This window comes from Acanthochromis polyacanthus, chromosome 2 (assembly GCF_021347895.1).
Source record: "Acanthochromis polyacanthus isolate Apoly-LR-REF ecotype Palm Island chromosome 2, KAUST_Apoly_ChrSc, whole genome shotgun sequence".
NCBI lineage: Eukaryota > Metazoa > Chordata > Actinopteri > Pomacentridae > Acanthochromis > Acanthochromis polyacanthus.
The window spans coordinates 16,657,442-16,682,796 of record NC_067114.1 but is presented as its reverse complement, the minus strand read 5'-3'; the positions used below and the strand labels follow the sequence as shown (position 1 = coordinate 16,682,796).

Genomic DNA, 25,355 nt, shown 5'->3' with positions numbered 1-25,355 from the left:
TTATATATATATCAACTTTCATTATATATATATATCTACTTTCATTATATATATATCAACTTTCATTATATATATATATCGACTTTCATTATATATATATATATATATATATATATATATATATATATATATATATAGAGAGAGAGAGAGAGAGAGAGAGAGAGAGAGAGAGAGAGAGAGAGAGAGAGCGAGACAGAGAGAGATGGAGGTTTTAAAATGCTGTGAAGTTTTGGAAAGCTAAAAACATTTTACTTTTAAAAGATATTAGAAAAGTACATTAATATTAGCACTAAAATGTGGTTAAAGTATAAAAATAAAAGTATTAGTTTGTTCTTTAATTATTAAGCATGATGCTGAATTATTACTACCATGTCAGCAGCATGTTAGTATTGTGTCTGCTGCAGGTGAAGTTTAGAGAAGGAAATATCACAGTACGGTGTAGATCTTCATGTACAGACATCTGAATTTTGATCTGAATACACACTGCTTTTGGTAAGACATCAGAGGGCAAAAACGTTGAAAATTGCTGGTTTAATCTCTATATTCAATAAGAAATTGTGTGAGATTTTCATCTTAAAAGCAGCTAAAGCTGCCAATTAGATGTAGTAAAGTAAAAATGCAATATTTCCCTCATAAAAGTAGTGGAATACAACTATAAATGAACATAAAATTTAAATATTTCATTGAAAATTAACTTTTAAATGGTACTTAAATACAAGACTTAAACGCTTAGTGACTTTGTCCCAGTGACCACAACTTATCAATTTCATGCTTGCCTGAGTGGTTTTTGCAAACTGAATTTCTTAAACTGGTAATGTGATCAGACAGATTTCCACAGTAATTATCGGTAAATGACCATTTGTTTACATTAGCCAACCGATATACCAGTTGATTGTACTAAAAACAAAACCCTTAACATGAATATTGCACATCAACTGGTCTGCTGATGGCAAGACGTGTCTTTACTGCAAAATGATGCCATCCCCACTAAACGCACTGCAACAAGTTTGACACAAACATTCACAGTGGCTTACAGATTACTTTAACTAATCCTGCACCAATATTTAAATTGAATCTGGAAAATTTTGCATGCATGCTTTAAAATATCTAAATACGGGCTCATTAGCATGAGCTGTATGAGCAAAAACACCGCTCAGAGACAGAATGGAGGCTCACAAACAACTCTTTTAAAAGGTCTTTAACATGAGACATCATCACAGGGAAATGGTGATTTTTAACATCAACAAACAAACAAAATAAAAACCTCTCATTGTTACATTCCATTAGAAGAAAGTAAATTAAACGACCCATAAAACATCCTCTTCAGGCTGATAAGTGGTACACAGAATGATCCACACACGGAGATCATGACTTTCCATTCAGTGTTTCAAACGTTTTGTTGAAAAACAATTAGGAAAAGAAACAACACATTATTTGCTTAGAGATGCAATGGAAGAAAAATCTACCTTTTGACATTTTTTGTTTGAGGACGATGATACTGAGAACTCACAAGTTTCAAATCATCTCCAGGAACTAAAAGGGGTAAAGGGGTGAATGAATGGAAACATAACACATAACGATGGCCTGGGTGATGGTGGTAACAAGAGTTGGGATTTAAAGTGAGAAATACATGTCTCTGTCTAAGCCTTCTTCAGAACAACGGTGACACGAGATGAAAAACCTATCTGACATAAGATGACAATCAATTGAAGAAATAGATTTTCTTAACTACTTAACACTTGACATCCCTAGTATCATAAATAATTAAATTCATCCAAAAGATTAAATAAGAGGTTTTCTGAGTGATCATCATCTGAACCAGCCAGACGACATGTGCAAATAAACACAAGAATGAATCTGCTATTCCTTATGTCCCTGAAAATCCTCATACCTCAAATGATAGGGTTTCTGTGAATGACGCATCATGTGAGAAAGATAATACTGTGTTATCTGTTAGCAATGCATAGGTAGGGTAGGACACCTGAATTTATCCTCCTTAACAGAGATTTGTTCTCTACACTTCTGACTTTTTTGGGATATGTGGATTTTCTAGGGCACGTTTCATGAATCCACTACAACAGCAAATGAAAGGAAAAATAATTAACGGGACACCAAACGTTGCAAATGTCGAAATAACACAAAAGCACAGATGTCTCACAAGGCAAGAAGTGAGATTAAGCTGTAAAAATGAGCTTAGTTAAGACTAAAACTTGATTTACAATGACTATAAATAACAGTTAAAGCACAGGTGCAAGAATAAAGGCTCGTTTTTTTGCCTTTTTTCAGGACAGATGTTTTTTTTCCTTGCACAAGGAAATCAGTCCCCTCAGAGAAAGTGTCCTTCCCCTTTCAAACCAGGATTAAAATTTCAATTGGTGTAAACACATTGGACACAATTAACAAAAAATGGCAAATGTTATCTAGATGATTATCAAGGAAGACCAGGAGCTAACAAAAATCATTCTCAGCTGCTTTAACTATTTAGGAGAAATCAGATAGAAAACATTGACAATCACAGACAGAGGATGATGCCCAGAAACCCTAAAAACAGCACAGACACACAGGCAGATAGTGCTTCACTGATCCCATCAACATCAAGGCCAGTACTGATTGCGTACACTGAGTAATTGTTTTCAACATTATTTGTAAATTTCTCATTAAATATCCCATACCTACACCCGCTTAAGTGGTCTGTGCAAACATTTGCTGGATATTTTGTTTCTGATGCCAAGCCTGTGTTAAGGACCAACAAAATAATGCCTGTAGAAATATTGCAATATCTTAAAAAATCTGTACCAGTCTTATGTGCAACATGATTAACATTCTTTTGACAATATATACAGAGGTGCACTGTCTCCTGTACATGTTGCATATGCTACACAAAGTTAGATTTAGCTCATTGAAACCCATAAATGGATAGTTTAGACATTTCGCCTCTAGCTGCAGCCATGTCAGCTGACTGCAGACCTACTGTTAGTAGTTAAACAGAAGAGAGCAGCAACAGGACACTCATGTCAAATGTGTGCAGGGGGGAAAGCACCCAAAGAATATTGCTGTAAAGCTGATAAAGAGCTCTTCAGCAACTGCTCATTTCAAATGCAATGCATAAGTAAAGATTTTGGTTGTGATGCGCAGTTAAATACATGTTATTTTCCCCCATACAACATAGTTGATGTGACTGTTTTCTATTGGCAGCTCAATTACTACAGTATAAATACCAAAATAACCCTCTCAATGTCTTCTGATGATATACAGATGCCCTAAAGTTTACTATTAAACTCCAAACATTCATTAAAAAGTTTAAGACATGATTAAGACATTATGATTTCATTCCAAGACCACAGAATGGTTTGATCATTTTAAAATTTCTTTTGTTATTTAAAAAAGTTAACAATAAAAGCAACACCAGTGGTTGCAGCAGTTTGTAAAATTCCCACTGGGCCTCTTTCCATTTGTGCAGTGCATGGACAGAGCATCTATGTGCTCCCCAGTTAACAAACTATACATTATATGTATATTTTCTTATATTTCCACATGCTGCAGCTGCTTTCTTTGTTCTTATATCTAACAGAGGGAGTGTATTCTTGGAGGCCAGTGTGGGTCACTGAGTTAGTATCCAGTCATGGTTGACTGACCTGTGAAACTTAGATCGCAGCTCTTAACTGGCTCAATGTGACACTTTGGTCACATTAGGCATTTCTAAACCTAGCTGAGATTTTATAACTTATTAAATCAGGTCTGGCTCAAGAGCAGTGCAGGTCAGTTCTTCCTCTTCTGTTAAAGTAAATGGACACAGCTCCATTTTACAGTCCGTCTCTCTCTGCACTGCTTTCCCTTAACAGACTAGTGTTGTAAAGAGACATCAGACCTAGGACTTTGAGTGAACCCTGGAATTGTTTTCCAAGAGCATTAAAAATGCAGTAGAGCAGGCCTGCAAATGCCAACTGTCCTTCATTCCTGGCATCATTACCTTTAGAAAACATTGCCCCAGGAAGTAGCAGGAGCCTACAGTGATGAACACAAAGACGAGAGGCTCCACACTGTAGACAAACTGTTCTCTGCTATGAGCCAGGGGTGAACCAGTGTTGGATCTGAGCTATCCCACGCTGTATCTGCCCTATGTAGAAGTCTGCATTTCTGGAAAAGTCCTGACAGACTGAAGACTGGGCATCACCTAAAGCGCAGTAAAGGGCGGTGCCACCTACACTGATCACTACAGTGACCAGACAAAGCAGGAAGAGAAGCAGGCACGAGTCCCCACCGCCAACATCTACAGAGAAAAAGAGATACGGCGCAAATTAGTATTTGCTCAGGAAGTTGCTAGAATTTATGAATAAGTTTTGAACAATGTTGCAGTGAATTTGTAAAGGCAGTGTAGCTTGTCTATTCCAGGTTTACACATTACTCCACTTATAGTGAAGCAATTTATTTATTTCCTGTTTACGAACAGAAACAGATCTCCAAATGTAGGTAACAACCACACAAACATACCATGCTCATAACCGTCATCAGGAACTTTGAAACGGACGCGTCTTTTGGCAGTAAGTTTCTCAGGTTGAGGCTCTAAACTGGCAGACACACTCTCTCTGTCCACACAAACGCTTCGTTTCTTTAATATGGACACCAGGCCAGAAGCAGGAGACATCTGAGGGGGAAAAACAGTAAAAATAAAGAAATGTTAGACAGCACAGACTCAGGTATCTGCATAAACATTATTTGTGTATACCATCAAATCAATTTTAAAATACTACTTTAATTATAACAATAATGGAATTTATACAAAAATAAACAAATAAAATCAATTCTAGGCATTATATTTATGTAGACTCAGTCTTTTCTTCTGAACAACAGACAACAGCTCCTCAACACAATGTGGAAAGTTTGGTGGTTGGTTTTCAGGTCAGATGAATAAGTTTCTTAATTATCACCATTCCTAGGTGCAGACCAATCTTTACATCCGACAGAAGTTAAAAGTCTCTGCAGAGCATCTGAAGGTCCCCAGGTTGTGCTCAAAGTCCGAGAGCTATTCGAAAATCGCAGTGAAAAAGTTGCAGTGTCAGGCAAAACCAAAAAAGATGAGCAACACTTCAAACACTGAGACAGTAGTAACAGGAAGATGCAGTTCAATGTTGTTTTTGAGTAATACAGCCTATGCATCACTTTGTAATGAATTAGTCTGTACTGTAGAGTAACAGAAAAGCAACGAACCCACAACACTGCCTCTTCCCAGAACTCTGCTGAGACCTCTGAATCTAAATCGCTGGCTTCTCGAATGAAGACTGAAGAGACAGGACTGGTAAAGCAATTCATAAATTTTGGTACTAAGTGTTTGCAGTCAGGAGCATGCAGCAGTTTTGCATAAAACAGAGAGGCGGTCAGGACATCAAATCCAATTCAACCTGCTAATCTTCACCATTCTGACAGCCTTTTGTTGGAACAAATTATTTTAGAGTTGCACTTCATCATCCATGTCCACCAGGTGGCAGCACAATGTACTGAACTTTGTACCACTCTATCAACGCTTCATCCAACATATTAACTGTTAAGCAGTACCAGGTACCACTACTCTATGTCAGGGGGCATGGAAATTATATCCTGAACAACTGCAGGCGCTACACAGAAGTGCTTGAAATGCAGATTACGATGGTAACTGAACTTTGGTCAAGTGGTAGTGGACACATCCAGCAATACTTTTGGTTATCATTGCAGCATGTAGTGATAATGAAGTCATTCAAAAGGGTGGGACTTACAGTCACACCCTTTACTGTGCTGAGCTGAAGCACATATGTAAAAATGATCGACTGACTTCTCATAGATAATTATTAACTTTCATGTTTACATATAAGCACTACAGATACAGTCTTCTCAGTTTGAATTTCTTAAGTAAATTATTTCTATTAACGAGTGCTGGACCAACAGGAAAATGCCTTCAAACAAATAAAAGCAAACCTGAGAAAACACCCTTAGAGTTAAGACATTTTTAAGTTCTGCACTGTCAGTAGTCATGGCTGAGATACAAAACAAAGAGCAAAATTACCTCTGAATTCAAACTACCACAGTTACTGTGCCTACGCCACAACTCCCAGGCTAGCTCTACATCCTGTATCGTCTCATTATGGAAGAGTTAAATGTCAAATTGGCTTTTATATCCACAAAACAAAATCCATAGTGGGTATCACAGTAATGGTTAGCTAATGTCATTAGGGCTGCTTCAGCACAGCAACTTGCTCTCCATTATAGAGCACCTAGATGGGTAGATACAGACAGAGAACTTAAAATAGTGATCAAACTGTCAATTATAAGCTTTAAAAGTAAACATGTTCAGAGTTTACAGGTATGTCATTTTTTTTCTTTTTTATGAGTATATGTTAGTCTGAATGCAAACCAGCGTTCATACAAATGTCTGAACAAACACAGATAAATACCCAACAAATGAAATCAACATTATTCAACTAATCACAAACAAGCAGTCTGGCAAGGTTGTTCTCCATACTGAGAAAGGTATCACAGAATACATACCTCCTCTACAGTGATGAGTTTTGCCATGTCGTCCAAAGAAGGAGCTTCTCTAATGATGTCAGCTTGGCTTACTTCATACTCCTCCTCCTCCTCCTCCTCTTCCTCCTGTTCTTCTTCCTCCTCTTCCTCCTCCTCCTCCACGTGTTCTTCCTGCTTCATATGAGTCTCTTGAGGAAGGTGTGTCTCCTGGTGGAGGCAGGTTTTAGTGCTCTCCTGCAGCGATAATGGAATACAGCCATAACTTGCTTATCACCATATAGCTATGGAAACAGTAATCTATTTTGTCCCTCTGCTCTGTAATGGACTGCTGTAAAAGTGCTCTGACTGAAGCCTTCAAATCTTATGCAAAATAACTTTGCTGTTGTTGTTTGTAATTGTTCCCTGGATAAAAAAAGACCCAGACACCGTAAGCTATCGAAGCAATGCATATGTCATCAACAGAAGAAAAAAAAAGATACTTGATACTGGTGAAATAAGTCAAGTGATTTCAGAAAATAAATCAGACTCAGAATTCACAGATAAGGTTGAAAGATCATGATTATGTTGTATATTTTCTGGTAAAGTATCTTCAAAGCTAAATTTAGAGCAACTTATGCGGTCCAAAAATATGATATATGATACCTGGCTATCCTCATGTAGCGTCTCCGGAGCTAAAGCATCCTGGTGCAGCGGTTGTGCCTCAAACTCTGCCCCACTGACCAGAGTCTCCACTGGGACAGCTTTCTGAGAAAAATGAGAGCCTCTTTCTTTCATCTTCTCCTCCTCCTCTTCTTCCTCACCATCATCTTCCATCTCTAAAGCTTCTACTGCCTCCTCTACGTCCGTCTCCTCCTCTTCCTTTTTTGCCTCCTTTTCCTGTGCAGGACCTAAATCTTCTCCCTGCTGCTCTGCAGGGTTGGACTGATCCATTCCTCTAGCAGTAGAGGGGTGCAGTCCATTTTCTAGGACTGAAATGGTGAATCCCACCTCCCCTTCTGCCTCTCCTCCCTCTCTGTCGTTGCCTCGCTTGTCAGTCAGCTGGGATCCATGGAAACTGTCTGGGTCTTCCCTGGCCTTTTCTGAGATCTCAGAGGAACTGAGCCTATCAGGTAAATTAATGGAGGGTATGACTGGACAAGAGGAGTCTTCAGCTCTTTGCTCCATCCCTCTTTCAACCTGATGAGCTGGACAAAGGAGCACAGAAAAAGAATATATTAATCTGATTTTCCACGGCCAGCAACTTGTGTGTGTACAGTAGTTTATTAACATACTAAGTACCAACCAGAAAAAAACACCACTGTCCTGCATATAAATATATTTTGAAAGTGCTCTTATTTTCTACATTGTATAACAAACTTCTTAAATGTGCCAAATGCAAAGAGCAAACCACAGAAATCCACTAAAGCAAAACCCAAAAAACGACAGTAAATTTGTCAAGTTACCATTTTAAAGTGAATTTTGATGCTGCCTTTGTAAATATACAGAAACATACCAAAGCAGTTACAGAGCGTTTTTGTTGACAAAACACATTTTTGTCTGTCTTTAAGTGAGACTGCTGATTGCACTGCCTCTATGTTAGGACTGGAGAGTACCAGCAGTGTGCAGTTGGTGAATTAAACAGGTTTTCATGATCTGATAATAAAGACTTTATCCTGCCGTCCATCACATTGCTAAGTGTGTGGGCATAAGCATAGTTTTGCAAGTAAAATTACTCTGTCACTTTGACCAATTGCTGTCTTTAACAGTATGATATACCAAAACCACTGAGGGGATGTATTTCACACCTTCCACCTCTGGTCTGATCAGATAAACAGAAGACTGCACCTTTTGAAACATACAAGCAAACTATGGAATACAACTACAATGAATCTGCAATAAACTTTGTCCTACTGTCTTATCAGAAAAACATTTCACCTCAACAGATTAAAATCTGAGTCAAACAGCTTTCAGCAACATACCAGTGGTGCTGCGTGCCTTAGTCGAAATACTACAAACAAATTACAGAATGACCACCTAGTTCATACTTACCTGAGATGCATGAGGGCTGTGCACCACCTTCTTCAAATTTAGGTCTCAAAAAGTCCAGAGATTCAGACTGTACACACAAATAAACACACAAATAAATATCTGAAGTGCTACACCACCCCATTTACGAGTGCAATATGGTTGAATAATGTGCAAGTTAAATGTTACTGTAGAACTTGAAGAAGGGTAATTTAGTGAACATCATGAATACCCAAAGTTGATATTTGACATGTAACATACACACGTGGACAAAATTGTTGGTACCCCTCAGTTAAAGAAGGAAAAACCCACAATTCTCACTGAAATCACTTGAAACTCACAAAACTAACAATAAATAAAAATTTATTGAAAATTAAATAATCAAAAACAGCCATTACTTTTGAATTGTTGATTAACATAATTATTTAAAAAAACAAACTAATGAAACAGGCCTGGACAAAAATGATGGTACCTCTATAAAAGATTGAAAACTATTTGACCAGAGTGACATGATTAACTCAGGTGTGTCATTTAATTGACATCACAGGTGTTTCCAAACTCATAATCAGTCAGTCTGCCTATTTAAAGGGAGACAAGTAGTCACCCTGCTGTTCGGTGAAAAGGTGTGTACCACACTGAACATGGACAACAGAAAGCGAAGGAGAGAATTGTCCCAGGACATCCGAAAAAAAATGATAGACAAACATCTTAAAGGTAAAGGCTATAAGACCATCTCTAATCAGCTTGAAGTTCCTGTGACAACAGTGGCTCATATTATTCAGAAGTTCAAGACCCACGGGACAGTAGCCAACCTCCCTGGACGTGGCCGCAAGAGGAAAATTGATGACAAATTGAAGAGACGGATCGTTGGAATTGTATCCAAAGAGCCCAGAGCAACCTCCAAAGAAATTAAAGGTGAACTCCAAGGCCAAGGTACATCAGTGTCAGATCGCACCATTCGTCGTTGTTTGAGCCAAAGTGGACTTCATGGGAGACGACCAAGGAGGACACCACTGCTGAAAAAAACTCATAAAAAAGCCAGACTGGAATTTGCAAAAATGCATGTTGACAAGCCACAAAGCTTCTGGGAGAATGTCCTTTGGACAGATGAGACCAAACTGGAGCTTTTTGGTAAGGCACATCAACTCTATGTTCATAGACTCAAAAACCAAGCATACGAAGAAAAGAACACTGTCCCTACGGTGAAACATGGAGGAGGCTCAGTAATGTTTTGGGGCTGCTTTGCTGCATCTGGCACAGGGTGTCTTGAAAGTGTGCAAGGTACGATGAAATCTGAAGACTATCAAGGCATTCTGGAGAGAAATGTGCTGCCTAGTGTCAGAAAGCTTGGTCTCAGTCGCAGGTCATGGGTCTTCCAACAGGACAACCATCCAAAACACACAGCCAAAAACACCCAAGAATGGCTGAGAGAAAAGCGTTGGACTATTCTAAAGTGGCCTTCTATGAGCCCAGATCTGAATCCCATTGAACATATGTGGAAGGAGCTGAAACATGCCATTTGGAGAAGACACCCATCAAACCTGAGACAACTGGAGCTGTTTGCTCATGAGGAGTGGGCCAAAATACCTGTTGACAGCTGCAGAACGCTCATTGACAAATACAGAAATCGTTTAATTGCAGTGATTGCCTCAAAAGGTTGTGCAACAAAATATTAAGTTATGGGTACCATCATTTTTGTCCAGCCCTATTTCATTAGTTTGTTTTTTTAAATAATTATGTTAATCAACAATTCAAAAGTGATGGCTGATTTTGATTATTTAATTTTCAATAAATTTTTATTTATTGTTACTTTTGTGAGTTTCAAGAGATTTCAGTGAGAATTGTGGGTTTTTCCTTCTTTAACTGAGGGGTACCAACAATTTTGTCCACGTGTATAAGCACGATATGAGTGATTAACAACCTTAACAGTGTTTCTCCGTCATCTAACATATATACACATTCTCTTTTTGTCATAGGCACACGACAAAAGTGACAAATGTCTTACCTCAGCATCTCTAATCCTTGGTCTACAAACGGAAGAAAGACAGAAAGACAGACAGAGTGAGAAGGTGAGAGTGCCGAAGGCCGCTTCTTGGTTTTAGTAAATGAAGACGCAAAAGATGTTTGACCCTTCTCTACTCTCCCAATCTAATATTAGCCTGAACACATTTCCCTGGCTATTACAAGTAGTCTGTGAGTGAGTCTCTCTCTTTCCGTGTGTGTGTGTGTGTGTGTGTGTGTGTGTGTGTGTGTGTGTGTGTGTGTGTGTGTGTGTGTGTGTGTGTGTGTGTGTGTGTGTGTGTGTGTGTGTGTGTGTGTGTGTAGCAAAGTGAAACCCTAGGAGTGTGATGGCTCAAATGTCTGAAAGTGCAGCAGCAGAAGCAGCCAAGAGCCATATGCTTTAACTATCACTGCAGTGCTCATCACACTCCCAGATATACAAGCGCACGGTCAGACACACACACACAGGTACATGCATATCATCTGACTGAGTTTGCAGAATGTCCAGGTGTACATGATGCAAAAAGCTGTGTGTCTGCCAGATAAGATACTGAGGAATTCCTATTAAATATTAAAAAATGCCAAGATGGACTTCACTTGACTAATTAGTGGTCCCTGAATGAGCATACCCCACAACACGACACATTTCCCCCTTTACCGAACAGCATGCACATGTACGCACACACACAAAATGTATGTCTTTAAAATTTTGATTTAAAAATTTTTTCTTTCCACTTTTGCAAAGTGCGTGCCCAAAGGGTCCAAGTTAATCTTGGGATTTCTTGGGTTTTGGTCAATAATTCTATAAAGCCCTCATTTTCCTGTTTTTTAGGCACAAGAGTCACACACACACACGCAAACTGACCGACTGTGCGTCTGGCAGATGTGTTTCAGAGCATCCAGATGTTGGGTTGCCAGGTCAGAAGACGACCCTCTACACTGACTCTCTATGATGGGAAGAGAAAGAGATACAGTTAGAGGAGCATGGTTCTACTTGTGAGAAAGCCTGTTAGAGATACAAATGCAGTCCATAATCCTAAATGTCAATTGATGGCATTTGCATAATATGATCACCAAAACTACATTAAACATATTTTATTACATTTCAGTAGACAACCAGTGTGGCTACAGACTGTGTCTCCTCTGAGAGACTGCAGTCATACTGTGGAGTCATTTTATGCTTGACAGTAGCGTATGTGGGCACTTAAAGGTAATATCAGTAAAATAGCAGTCTCTAAGCCTTTGCGTGTGCATCCAAATAATGATGTATACTGCATTGCTGCAGTTTATTCCCTGCTGGGTAAGAGTTTAAAAAGAAAAAGAAATACTATAAATGTTTGTCATCTGTGTATAACAAATATTAAAGCATTTAGTTACACTGTCAAAGAAAATGTGTTTTACCCCACTGCTCTTGAAGTGCATTCAGGTTGTCCAGTACTCTCTGGTGATAGTCTCTCTCTAATTGGACACACCATAATGCTCTCTGGTCTGAACACCAACGGGTTAAGAAATGCATAAATGAATACACACAAACAATGCACTGTTTGCTTTAGAAATGTATAAACAGTATCAACTCTAAAATTCTCTTGGTTTTCTGCTCACAAACCATTAAAGCTGACAGAGGTAGAGGGAAGAAAAAGAGCGAGACTGAAAAAAATGAAAGAGAGACAGAGTGAGTGGAGGAGAGTAAAGGCCAGAAGAGATAGAGGGGGGATAGCGCTCCAGGATGCAGTCTCATGTTTATGGATATGAGCAGCCAAAACACAATCCTTCTTTGAAATGGCTCAATGCTTTCTCTCTCTCTCTCTCAAACTAACCCTCTATACATGCATGACGTAGCTAAGCTAGCTTTCCCTCCTCTTTGACTCTTTCAATTCTTCCCTCCCACTGCCTCTATCCTCTGATTAAATCTCAAGCTTACTCTCCTGTCTTTCTGCCTCTCTTTCACGCACCCTCGTCTCTTCCTCCTACTCTGTTTCATGCTTTATCTTCATTGAGCATAAGTTTTTGAGTGCATTTGTATTGGAGTTTTTCTGACTGTGAGTGTCTGTAAAACATTAACAATGTCTATGCATGTTACAAACACAATCCACATTTCTATTTAAAAACAGAGATCAATGGTCTCCACAATACTTTGAATCAATCAAATAAATTACCTCATCAATTTGACTTTTGATTAGTATTATTTTAGAATCTACTCATAAATTATCTTTAAATGCCATAATCTTATTTCGGTCTGACAAGTTTATTATTTTGGCAACACACTGGAGGGTTCCTTCCTGTCATGTCATCAAAGCAGATTGGAGTTTTAATCTGAGTGCCAGTCTTCCTGTCTGTCTTCCTGTCTGTCTCTCTACCTTGTGAGCCTCTGGGCATTCTGTAAAAGTCAGTGCAGATACTACTACAGCATTCTTCTCTCTGTTTCCCACTCTGTACTTACCCTTCTACGTGTTCAGATTATCTATTCTTTGCTTATTTTTCTCTTACTGTTAAGTATTTTCTCTTCTATTTTCACCAATTCTCCTCTGTCTGTTCTACCTCTCATGAGGCATTAAAGCATCCACTGTAACTGTCATGTACTGCACCATAAAAAATATAGATAAGCAGTGGATAGCCAAAGAAAAGAAACATGCAGGCGAGCAGCAGACAGGAGATATGTATATGACACAATTCATACAATTAAAATAAAAGCCGTCCCCCACCAGAGACAGACACAAACACAGACCTGCCAACCTTGGCGAAATATTTTGAGTACCACTTAATGTCACACACGCACGCACGCAGCTCGCGCTCATGTCGATAGGAAAAAAACTCTCAGTGCTTATTTCCCCGATATGACATCGTATTTTCAACGTGAAAGTAGCGTTATTAACAGTACGTATTTGCCAAAAGACACACACGTACACTCACGCATACACTCACTCACGCACACACACATGCACGCACACACACACGCACACACTTTTACCGTTTTAACCGCCAGCTGCTGCGGGTGGGGGCACGGGGAACGTGGAGAGAGGCGGAGGGAGGCAGAGGACAGGAGAGAGCGGGCCAACAAGGGTTCGGCAGACTCGTTATTCTCCGCTACTCTATGATGATTGGTTGAAATTGCACCACCACACTGCTGCATCGTGTTGTCAGGCATGAGTATTGCACGTCAACATTTCTAACAGCACTCACAGATGTCTGCAGCTTTTTGAGTAGTTTAATGAGGTGGAGCGTACCAGCGTATTTTGATGTCAAATTGCCCTGCTACGCAAAATGCGTACAGGTTGGCAGGTCTGCAAACACACTAAAAGGGTCTCAAGGATACAGTCTTCATGAAGGACAAAGGCCTCAGCGATCTGCAGAAAGAGAGAGAATCACAAATTTTAATACAGTGCATTTGCGCTTTTATCTCATCAATGGTCACCAAAGCCATCAAGGAAACAGGCTCAATAGAGGTTTAAAGCCAAACTGAAACTAATCCTAATGTAGAGTGCTTCATCAACATGACACGAGACCCGTTGAAAAAGTAAAAAACAAGAAAAGAAGTGAAAAGTTCACCAGTATTGAACATCGCGAGACGACTGAGTAACTGTACTGCTGCACTAACTTGTGTAATCATTTACCATGGCATGGAAAAAACACAGTCTGATCTTAGAGACACAATGCAGCAGGTAAGCTGTAAAGTCAATTGCATTTAGGAAAGACAGAGTGAAAATGAGAGTGAGTGAGTTAATAGAAGGAAAAATGAGAGACCATGGAGGGCACTCTACCTCTTTTCAGCAAGTGTCGCTTTCATGTTGTTCTGCTGATCACAGAACAAGAGAAGTGTGTGTGAGAGAGAGAGAGAGAGAGAGAAGGAGGAGGAGGAGGAAAGGAGGGCACAAAAGGTTCTCGCATTTCTAATGAAGTGAGGGGTGGCGACAACTCCATGGCCTTTCTAGGTAACTGTACAGACATGGATTAGAGACCAAGTTGGAAAGAGTTTATAGTGAGAAAATAACTAAAAACAATCATTAGATATACTATCACATACACAAAAAACAGTCCGATTTCCTTTTGTTTTTCCCAGATTATAATACAAACATCAGCTGTGAAATACCGAAGACATATTCAAATACAAAAATGTGGTTTTCTCTGCTTTGTGATTTTCAGTGTGGTTCGCTACTTTGTGACCCAGAAAATACTAAATTTTCCCTCTCCACTCTCAAATTGCTTTTTTTTCCTAAAAATAGAAGCTCTTACAATCAATTCCACTTTCTTTACTTCAGTATTATTATTAGTAATCCTGACCTCTAGGTGAGGTCAGCCTTTAATGGGGGACCAAAAGGACACAATAATTGTGAGCTTCAATTCACTTTTTTCAATAAAAATACTTTTCCTCTTCCTCTGTTTTACTTTGGCAATTTACATTAGAGCTGAAATGACCTACTGAACATCAACTATTAAATTAATCATTAACTATTTGGATAATCAAAAATGCAGTTGAACATATTTTTTAGAACAAAAACTTCACTGATTACAGCTCCTTGAATTTAAATGTCTTTCTCCTCCTGCATGACAATAAACTGAACATGTTTAGTTTTGGGACAGAACACAACATTTGAGGATGTAATCTTGGACCTTGGAAAACATCTATTTTAACCATTTTATGCACCAAACAACTAATCCATAAATCAAGAAAATAATGGTAATGAAAACAAATCTTAGCTGTGGTCCTAACCTACAGAACAACTTTGGTTTGTCACAACCTGCTGTAAACAGAAACATGAATGTATCAGCAAACAAAAACTAGATTTTTGTCTGAAGCTCATTGTTTGGAAACAATCGAAAAATCTCCCATTATCTATCAATCAGTTAATAGCAGTGGTTAGATAACTGTCCACATCAACCATCAACACAGAAAGCAAAAGCCTTTTTTCCGAACACTGCCAAACAACGGAAGAAAAAAAGATTTTGACTTGCAGTAACCACAACACACCGTAACTGTGTTGTCATTAGCTACAGTATTTGAGTACAATGTAAAATGTGATGTGTTAGAAATTGACCCTGATGCTCACAGTTTTCCTCTTTCTCTTCTTCACTCACATACACACCTGTTTGCCTGAAGTAAGCATCAGTCAGGTGTGCTTGGTTAAAGGATTTATAAATCAAACTGACAGAAACATTCACACGCCCCAAAACATACATGTTTTTTCATGCAGGTTTGTGTGTGAGAGAGAAACGAGCACAGAAACACTGAGAGTGTATGTTTCTATGTAGAGTGCATGAACCTTTGTGCGTACTTGTGTGCATGCCTGTTTGTGTTTGTGTGCAGAGACACTGAAGACACCCATGCCTTAGGGTACAAAGTGCCATTCTGATTATGAGTCTGTGTGGATAACCGTGATTTAATAAGTAGTGTGAGAGCAAGAGCGAAAGAAACTAGAACGACAGAAACGCAGCAAGAAAATCTTTCCAGAAAGCAGTTAAGAGAACAGTGTCTGTCTAAAAAAATAACAGAAAGAAACGATGGTGAGACACAAATTGCAGCATTTGGCAAATGGCAGATATATGACAGGCGGGTTACCTGGTGAAGGTAATGTGGAAGGCGGGCGTCATCTCCTTTTTGTGCCAACTGCTCCAGAGACTCTAGGAGAGCTTGACTTGGAATAGGCCCTGCGGCACAGGTGGAGACTGAGAAACAAGTGGTCACTGGAAGGGAGGTAATGTGTTCCAAATTTGGAGATACAGGTCCTGTGGTGGAAGAAGATTCTGTCCCAGTAGTTGTAGGCCCTGTGGTGAACGTAGGGGTCTCTGTTGTTGCAGTTAATGCAAATGTCTCTGCATATGAACTGGCAGAGCCGCTGGTACATCTGGGCCCACTGCTGAAGACGGGCTCTGAGAATGAGGTAAGTTGTTCTGTAGCGGAGTTTGTTTTTTTTGCTATCCTGTCAGTATCTTCTGTGATAGATGTAGGCCCAGCTGGGCTGGTAGGCCATGTGCCTGAGGTCAAAGTTTGTGAAGTAGAATCTATAGGCCCCGTGGTGAAGGAAGGTTCATGTGTGTAGGTAACAGACTCTGTGGTGGAGGCACCTGATCCAGTGCTGGAGATACGAACGTCCACTTCAGCATCACTCTGGCTCAGTTTCACTGAACTGATGGGATACACAGTCTCTGGACTGAGCACTGGAATGACAGGGGATGTGGGCTCTGGACTCGTCCCAGGGCTGAAAGGATATGGAGTCTCTAACAGACTGCCTATGGTGGGAAAGAAAGACATTAGCAAACAGAAAGAGAGATGAAGGAAAAAACACACACAATGATTATGGCACCTCAAACGTGTCAATGTATAATTAAATCGAATCTTAAGAAGCAAATTCATTGTGAGCACATAATCACACACCCCACAGTCACATTTCCGTTACTTCAGAGGACATTCATTTCCTGGAGATTTAACCCAAACCATAACCACAATTTTCAGGATGCTAACCCTTACTTAATCCTAACTTTACTCTAATCTTTACCATACGATTTTATGACTTTCATTACTGGGACTGGCAAGTCCTGACAATGTGACTGTAAGGAGACACAGACAGACAAACTTGGCTGCAAAGTATTAGTTCTCCCAGATTAGCTTGAGTGCATGAAATAAAAAGATTTGCCAGTTATGTTCAGGTCAATGCTAACTGCCACCAGGCCTTAAGGCACAGACCTACTAAACATACTAATGCAAATATAGGGATGGTATTTGTCATTGTTTTTACAGTTTTACGGTTACAATGCTTACCAAGACAGCAGCTGTTTGCATGAGTACATCTGTGTCTGGAAATGTAGAAATGAACTTGTGAGCTCTAAACTGGTTTTATTTTGTTTTAGCACCTACAGGGTGACACATTACCAAGTCTGGGCAGTGCTAGACCCTTTAGACATTCTCACATTTTTTATGTCTCCAGATATTTGACTTACATTGTACTTTTTTTGTGGCTATCCAGTCTTTCTCTCAATGTCTTCCTCTACTCAACTTCCTTTTCACTCTACATACAGCTGCCCTCCATTTGATTGTCCTGTTTCCCTCTCTCAATTCCTTCTTTTAGTCATATGATCAGAATGACATCATTGCCCCCGTCACTCTGACCCCAATCCAATATGCTGACCACTTAAAATACACTGATGGCATTCCAGCAGTGAGACAGTGTTCAGAATTGATGTTTCCTTAACTAAAACAGTAATGCAGTGAAAACTAATCAAGAGTCTATCTCAAGACATAGTTCCCACATCAGCTGAGTCAATAATTGTAAACGAGGATACATATAGTTTTGAGGCAGTTAAACTGCAAAAGCTGACATTTATAGACTACCTAGGCAAATCAGAAAAAGATAGAATGAGATTAAATGGATGCACCACTTTGTTAACTATTTTTTGCCTCAAAATGTGTTGCAAATTGTGTAAACATCATTCATTTAATTTGTATATCTCAGACTGTATACTTGAATTTCACATTTACCCATTGTGTGTATAAAAAGACAAAAAAAGTGTTTTTCTAATTAGTATCAACAAATGGTCATTTTTTACAGTGGTTCCCAATTAGGAGCATGTAAACAAAGCAAAGGATGCACTGTTGGTGCAGTTTAAGTGTGTATATTTCACCCTCCTGCAATATTTTAAGCTCCACTCATCAACAGCTCACTGTTTTGGTTTACTCATCTGAAAACTTACATTCCCATGTGGACAAATATATGACTCCAAATGAATGCTAATGCTGCTCTGTGTCTGCTGGGTGTGTGAATAAGAAACTTTGACTAAACATCCACCATATCAGCTCAATATGCTCAGCTGCCTGTGTAGTAGGGACACTGTGTGTATTTTGTTGTGGTGTTCTACTGCCCCACATGGCGAAAGAAAGTATTATGTGCAGCACAGATTTTGTACTAGTTGTGATAGAGTATCACAAAAATCCTTGTGTTCCCTACCAGTTTCTGAAAATGAAGAATCAGTCATGGGAGTGTCTGGAGACTGGCAGCGAACTAGACAACCTGACTCTGATTCTTCCTCCATCACTTCGTCAGTGTCTTCTTCCTCATCCTCCACTCTGCTTCTTCCTGCATATCCCTCCTTTCCCTGTTCCTCCTCTTCCTCTTCCTTCCCATTGTTGTTGAGAGAGCTTTTTTGAACGAATTCACACCTTCCTCCTTCCTCATTTTGTGAAGGAGGGAGACTTTGAGTCTGTGTGAATGTGTTTGTCTCGTTGAGGTTTCGAGTTTGGGCAGTGAGAGCTTCGGGACTGGGAAGGTTATCACAGAGGTCAACCCCACCTCCACGAACCTGTGACATTACACTGCCCTCCCTCTCAAACTGACCTGAAGATGAAAGACAAAACAAATAATCAGCTGAAATCACAACTATATCAGTAAAGTAAGAAATCCATGGAACAATGAAACACTGTACAGTATGAGTGTCCCTCAGTGACCTTAACTCCATACTACAGGTCTGACTGTCAGCAGCAACTTGAGACAACAGCAACCACAGAATAAAAAACAACCTTCCTCATTATCAATTACTTGCATTTTCACTGCAAATCAAATCAAAGTTGTTTATTTATTGTGGTTTCACAGTTTCTGTACTTGTTCTATAGTTGTCTATAGTTTGTGCTATACACAAAGGAGATTTAAACATTTACCGCCATGATCCATTGGGCTCCACCTTAACAACGGTCGACCTTTCAGCTTGAGGGTCAGTGCCACCTGTTAGACAAGCCCTTCGTCAAGTCTGCAGAGAAAAGGAGAATGAGACAGAAAACAGGCAGATATAAATGACAGAAAGTATGAGAAATGTTGGCATCGTAAAACTCAACAGTGAGAGTGAGAAAGGGAGGAACACAAAACAAGTTCAGCTCCATTCCCAAGTTGTCAAACAAACCCTTGGGCTGAAAGAGATTTTTTTTTTTTTTAAACTGCAGAGGATGCAACACACCTCCCACCACCTTGTGCTGCAAAGAAATACTACAGTACACACGAATGCATTCATTTACATGCTGATTATAAGACACTAGGAGGATTTTGTAACAGTTTTAGGGGTCACCCTTCCTGACTGCCAGAGGCAGTTCTCCTCTGGCAGTCATCCAGGGTTCATAAAACTGTGGTTACATGCGTAACCTTCGTTTTACAAACTGCTGTGATCCAAACCTGACAACATGTACTTCAGAAAAACTACAAAAGAAGTAACTGTAAGCTGTGTGTAAGTCCCAAACCTGTAAAACAACTCTGTACAGTTGGGATTAAGGTGACTAAATATGTTAATACATGTGTAATTTACTGTCTACAGCAAAACAGAGCCTGTAACTTATCTATATTCTGTAATTATACAAGTCAACATCAATATAACCAGAAGAATGAAGCTTCAATGACAATTTAAAAAGGAAACTTTAAAGTTTAAAATGTCAAAATTTGCTGACTTTGTTTTTTAAACAAAAAAGACTGCTTCTGCAAAACTACAATCGCAAATGAGACACTGAGCCCAAGCGAGAAAATAGGAGAGTGTGACACGAAGATATTTAAAAGTTGGCTCTGGTGATGCAGTTGTACTGTGAAAAGATTTATGACGTGTCAGATGAAGTTGTAGTGACAATTTACAATGTGACCCCAGAGTAGAAAACGTTCACATTTTACAGACAGTGATGCAGCAAATTACATGTTTTCCATCCCATTTACATCTATAAGGGAAAAAATATTAGAAAATCGAATAAAACAAAACTCACATCAGCACGGCTTAAAGTGAGAAAAAATCCTGAGCCTGAACTTCTAAGATCCAATTTATAGTGTCAATAAACGTATTTAAATGTGTTTTAAAACTCACTAAAACACAATATATATGAGATTCTATTAATTCAGAGCAAATATGAGGTCATCTGGTGGAAATAATGCCCATTATGATCCCACTATTTTATTGTTGCTCAAATGTAAAACCTTACTTGGCCAAAACTTAACGCATTTTAGAAAGTGCCCCAAGTCTGATTTTTTTTGTGTTGATGTTTCAATACCACATCACTATAATTGCAAAGATTTATTTTAGTATAAAGGGGAAAAAAATCATGAAAATCAAGTACATGTATGATTAATAACTTTTAATAATTTTTATCTCTTCAGTAAGAACTCAAACCAACACCAACCACAACAAAACTGCTACAAAACTATGCTGCTTTCCTTCATAAGGCACAATTTTTACTTACAACATTATCTCAAGTGTCAGTCTCAAGAGAATATTAAGTGCTTGGAGAATACTGTTTGACAAAGTCATTTCTTTTTTCTTTTTTGCTTTGTTTGTGAATTTTCTGAACATTTTCTTTTTAACATGTTCAAAATGTTGTTTGTTGAATTAAACTGCAAAACACAGACAACAGAATTAACTTGTTTAATATTCTCTGGAACACTACAAGAGAATAAACTGTCATGTCACTTGCTATACCAACTTTGTATTTAAACAGGTAATAAAAGTACTTGTATTAATTCTTAAATGCAATTTTAGTGATTGCCTCACAATATAAAATTCCTCTGAATAAGTTGATCATGATGCTGACTCTCTCAAACTCTGTAATTAGCAAAGAAATCCGGGCCTTCCTGATCTGGTTTATCTGGGTCCTGGTGGCAATGGACTGCTCATGCTGAAGAACTTCTACTCTGGCCTTTTCCTCTGGAGTCAGCCCATTTCTCACAAAGCTCTGATTAAGAAGCCCTCTGTAGCACATAACCACACATAGCATGTTAGTAACTGCTCATTTGATACACCTCAATAATCTGTGTGATTAGTTTCAATCATTTGATTTTCAATTTGAACTGACACATTTTGTTTGTTTTTGGTAAGGGAAAAAAATGTATTCACTGTATAATTTGTTCAGTTGGCTTTCAATTTAAATGTTGTTTCTATTTTTATCTATATTTTGGGAAGAAAGAGCGGTGAAAAGCAGGCTAAGAACATTCTTATGTAACTATCCATTATTCATTTCACACAACCCATACGTTCGTTCTTTTCTTACTAACAATATTTGCTTAAGATTGGAGATTTTTTGTTTGTGGCTAGACATCATTCGGATGCATAAGGTCACAAAATCTGCTGAGAGCTATTTAACTCATTATTACAAACATCCTATATGTCCTCAAATAAAAAAGGTTAATATCACCTAAGCTACATTCAGTTTGTGCATATTTAACTAAACAGATGTTCTGAGTAGAATAATGGGACAAATCCATATGGCTTGATCTTTGATTTTTTTCCTTTCAAAATAAAATCCAGCAAACTAAATAGCTGTTTCTTTTTTTCCTTTTGTCGTAGTAAAACATAGAAAATTTTTAAAGATTAAGAAATCAAACAAAATCAACAACTTCTGTTTTTGTTACTTTTTTAAATTCAGTACCTAAGCCCGTTTGTTTTTATTTTGTGGCGAAACCATGGGGACTGTGGGGCGTGCACGCGCATCGCCACTGACGCACTTAGGCCAATGGGGCGAGTCAACACACCGCGGCTCAGGGATCGCGGCAGCGGCTGCTCTCTTTATTAATCAGCAGAGACACATCCTCTCTCCTCTGTCACACAAAGTCTGAGCAAACTTTAGTATCTGCGTCTTTGGGCTAAACACAAGCTCCAACGCTATTGACCAGTGATCAGCTGCTCGATTCTTCACCGCACCACTCACAGATTGGAGCTCCGTGCGCTCTGGAGAGACCAGGCAGCCACAGGGCTGGGACACATGTGGAATGGGTATACAGTCCAAGCAGAAATAAAATAATTTGCAATATATATATCAATGTGTTTCCAGTAATTAGCTTTAAATATAATTACAAAAAACACCAACAAATATTGCAAGTTTGGATTTTGTTTGTGGGATACTGTTATTTCTTATCAGCAGCTCAGCAGCACTGACGATGCCGAACCAAGAGGGCGCAGCATATCGTGCGCCCAGCAGTCGATGCGCACTCGCAGTTAGAAAACTGTAATTGGATAAAAGTTCTATCACAAAGTCGCATGCCTAGACAGAAGGTATATATTTTTTAATGTAGGATTTGGAGTTTGATTGATTAAAACGGAGCAACTGAATGCACAATGACGCACATGCTTGGAGCCTTCGGGACGGAGATGGATGCATTTTTTTAAATGGTACACTTTCATGCGCCGGAAATCCGGCGCGGCGCCGGAAAACTTTAAGCCCTGCATCAGAAATACCACTACAAAATGCCTCAAAAACACTTTACTGACAGAATATTATGAGCTTCCCAAACAAAATACTTATTGCAAGGCTGCTCTGGACAAGAGTGTACTAGCAAACAACTTGGTAAATCAGTGGACAGTTTAAATCAGCACTGTGCAAGAGCAGACTTTTTACTGCCTTACTTGTGTTCACTGTTGACTCAACAGCACTAAGACAAATGCAAAAATGCCCGTTATGTTCCCATTTAGCTTGTTTGTCATGCTAAGAATGCAAATAACTGCTAACTACAAATGAGAAAGCTACCAGAGCTTGCAAAGACCCACTAATGCCCTGACCTCTCTGTTTGGCATTTGTTCCACTTGCAAGTACCACTCCAGGCTAAACCTAGGCTAACCAATGTAAACAGACACTTTGCCTTTGTCCGATGGGTGCAGAAGAGATGAAAATAAATGTGGGAAAAGACAGCAGGATGATCACTTGAAGCAAAAGTTCAGACAGCTGAGAATCAAACTGGGACCTGAGGGAATTTTCATAGAGCAGACACTTTATCGTTACCTAATCAATTCAATTATTAGCTTATTAAACAAATATGGTTTCCAATAAAGCATTGCACTACCTTTGCCCCAGGGTATTTGCTGTATTATGCATGACCATATCCAACACAAAAAGTCACTTATCACACAAGACATCTTTTATTTCTTTCAGTGAAATTCTGATTTTCTATGATGATGAAATCCAAACCCTACACAAACACACAAATCCAGGCTAATAAAAGGCTATCTCGGAGGAATAAGGCTGTCCTGGTTTCCTGCAGCACTAAGCTAATTGCTCTCCCTGTAACCCTGCGTTGCTCTGACAGGCCAGGCATTTAAAGATGAGAAAGAAAACCATGACAAACATATCACAAGCGCCACTGTGTCTTTGTGTGTCCATACCATATTCCTAATAAATTCCTTACAGGCAATTGTGCATATATGTTAACACCTAAGTGTCCAGAGAAACGCACTGACAGACAAGTCTATAAACAAAACAGCAATGAGGTTTGCTCTCTCCAAAGACAGATGACAACCTATGGGGAGCTGCAACCACCTTGTCTGTATGATGCATAAGTGCTATATATACTGTCAAGAGGCAATGCCTTCTGGATGTGAAGCCAAGTCTGCTTTCATTTTCCTTTAGTAATATTAATAATAAGAAGAAATGCTAAATATCACATTAAGATTTAAATGGAAAAAGAGACTGTTTCTTACCAGCTAGTAACTACTTCAAGCTCTGCACGTCTCTCTGGAAGATCCAGAACAGTCCCAGACCATAACAAACAACTGTGGCATTACAGCTTACGCAATAAAAACCTCTAAATGACAGATGACACAGGTGTTTCAACGCCTGTTAAAGGCGTTTCCTTTGCTTTGCACATGTTTTTTAATCTACAGTATCCCTTAATGTCCCTCTCCCACTGAGCCATCTGTCCATACAACCATCCATCCTCTCCTCATTCTGTCTGTGCCCTGCACCACAGGGGACCATGAATAATACAAGACAGAAGAAGGGACAAACGATGAAGGGAATTCAGCCAAAGCAGACAAACACAAAGGTGGAAAAAGAAAACAGACCCTGTACTGTGAGAGGCCACTGCAAAGACGTGAGACAGAGCAGAGCTACAGACAGACACATAGCTCAAAACAACGTCAATGAACTGAGACATGCGGACTTAGTGTGGGACAGGAAGGTTGTCAGGTTATGTTTACATGTACACATAGTATAAATAAATTAATAAAATCGAAGAAATTCAAAAATTAGATGTAACATGTTTACCGTAAGTGCACCCATCAATCAAAGAGGTGGGGCATTGTTGTTTGGGCTAGCAAGTCCCTTAAGCTAATCTACACAGTGGGTTGCTAGTAACTCCCCAAACCCAGTGCCTAAAGAAAACTTTAATTTAACGTTCTACTTTAATTTAACGTTCTGACCGCATATATTTAGCTAATAGGTCAAAACACAGACGAGGGACAGACATTGTCTGAAAGCACACATGCATTGACATCACACAGTGGTTGTCACTTCCCCATACTGACATTGCTTTCGTAAAGGTTACCTGCCTAATAACTGCTAGTTAATATCGTTAGCTAGGTTTGATAACCTGCCAGCTAACTGTAAACTAGCTAGGTGACAATCGTTGCGTTTCAAACACGTTGTTGATTCAACGTTACGCTTTTTGACGGGTTTGTAAACGTTTCACCACATTGCCACCAAACGCTCGAGAGAAGCTAACAGCTAAATGGTCCATGTTAAACCCGCTGAATACCGATACTTTACAACAAGGTGACAAATTAGTTTCGTCTACGGTGCCATTTAGCTAATGTAAGCTAACACTCTACGGTGTCCACATCTGTCCACGGCGCCGCGACAACCTTAGAAATACACACCTATATTTGCATTACATGTGTGCTCCAGCTTTCATATCACCTGTCCTTTGTCTCCTGCTGCGACACAAAAATGAGTTAAACAGTACTTACGGCTAAAAACGAAGGTTGAATAGTAAAAACTGGAGCATCAGACACCTTGCTGTGGATGTTGTTGTAAGGACTGAAAGCTACCAGCAGCCAGGGGTCGTTGCTACTGCTGGAGGAGTTAATGGTGGAAGAGGTGCACTGTCGCCATCTTCTGTCTCCCCAATGTCGGTACG

At 39.3% G+C, this 25,355-nt stretch overlaps 1 protein-coding gene across 1 annotated transcript; it reads right to left on the bottom strand.

Moving 5' to 3' along the window:
- Positions 1–1,183: 1,183 nt before the first annotated feature.
- cnsta (consortin, connexin sorting protein a) lies at positions 1,184–25,337 on the bottom strand. Its single transcript, XM_022193580.2, has 13 exons — positions 25,186–25,337; positions 19,148–19,236; positions 18,441–18,827; positions 16,058–16,728; positions 13,817–13,847; positions 11,905–11,991; positions 11,369–11,450; positions 10,508–10,529; positions 8,527–8,593; positions 7,141–7,682; positions 6,520–6,732; positions 4,492–4,645; positions 1,184–4,270 (listed from the first exon to the last, which is right to left on the bottom strand). Exons 2-13 carry the CDS (start codon positions 19,158–19,160, stop codon positions 4,062–4,064), a joined length of 2,478 nt encoding a protein of 825 aa, XP_022049272.2. The 5' UTR covers positions 19,161–19,236; positions 25,186–25,337; the 3' UTR covers positions 1,184–4,061.
- Between the last annotated feature and the right edge of the window lie 18 nt (positions 25,338–25,355).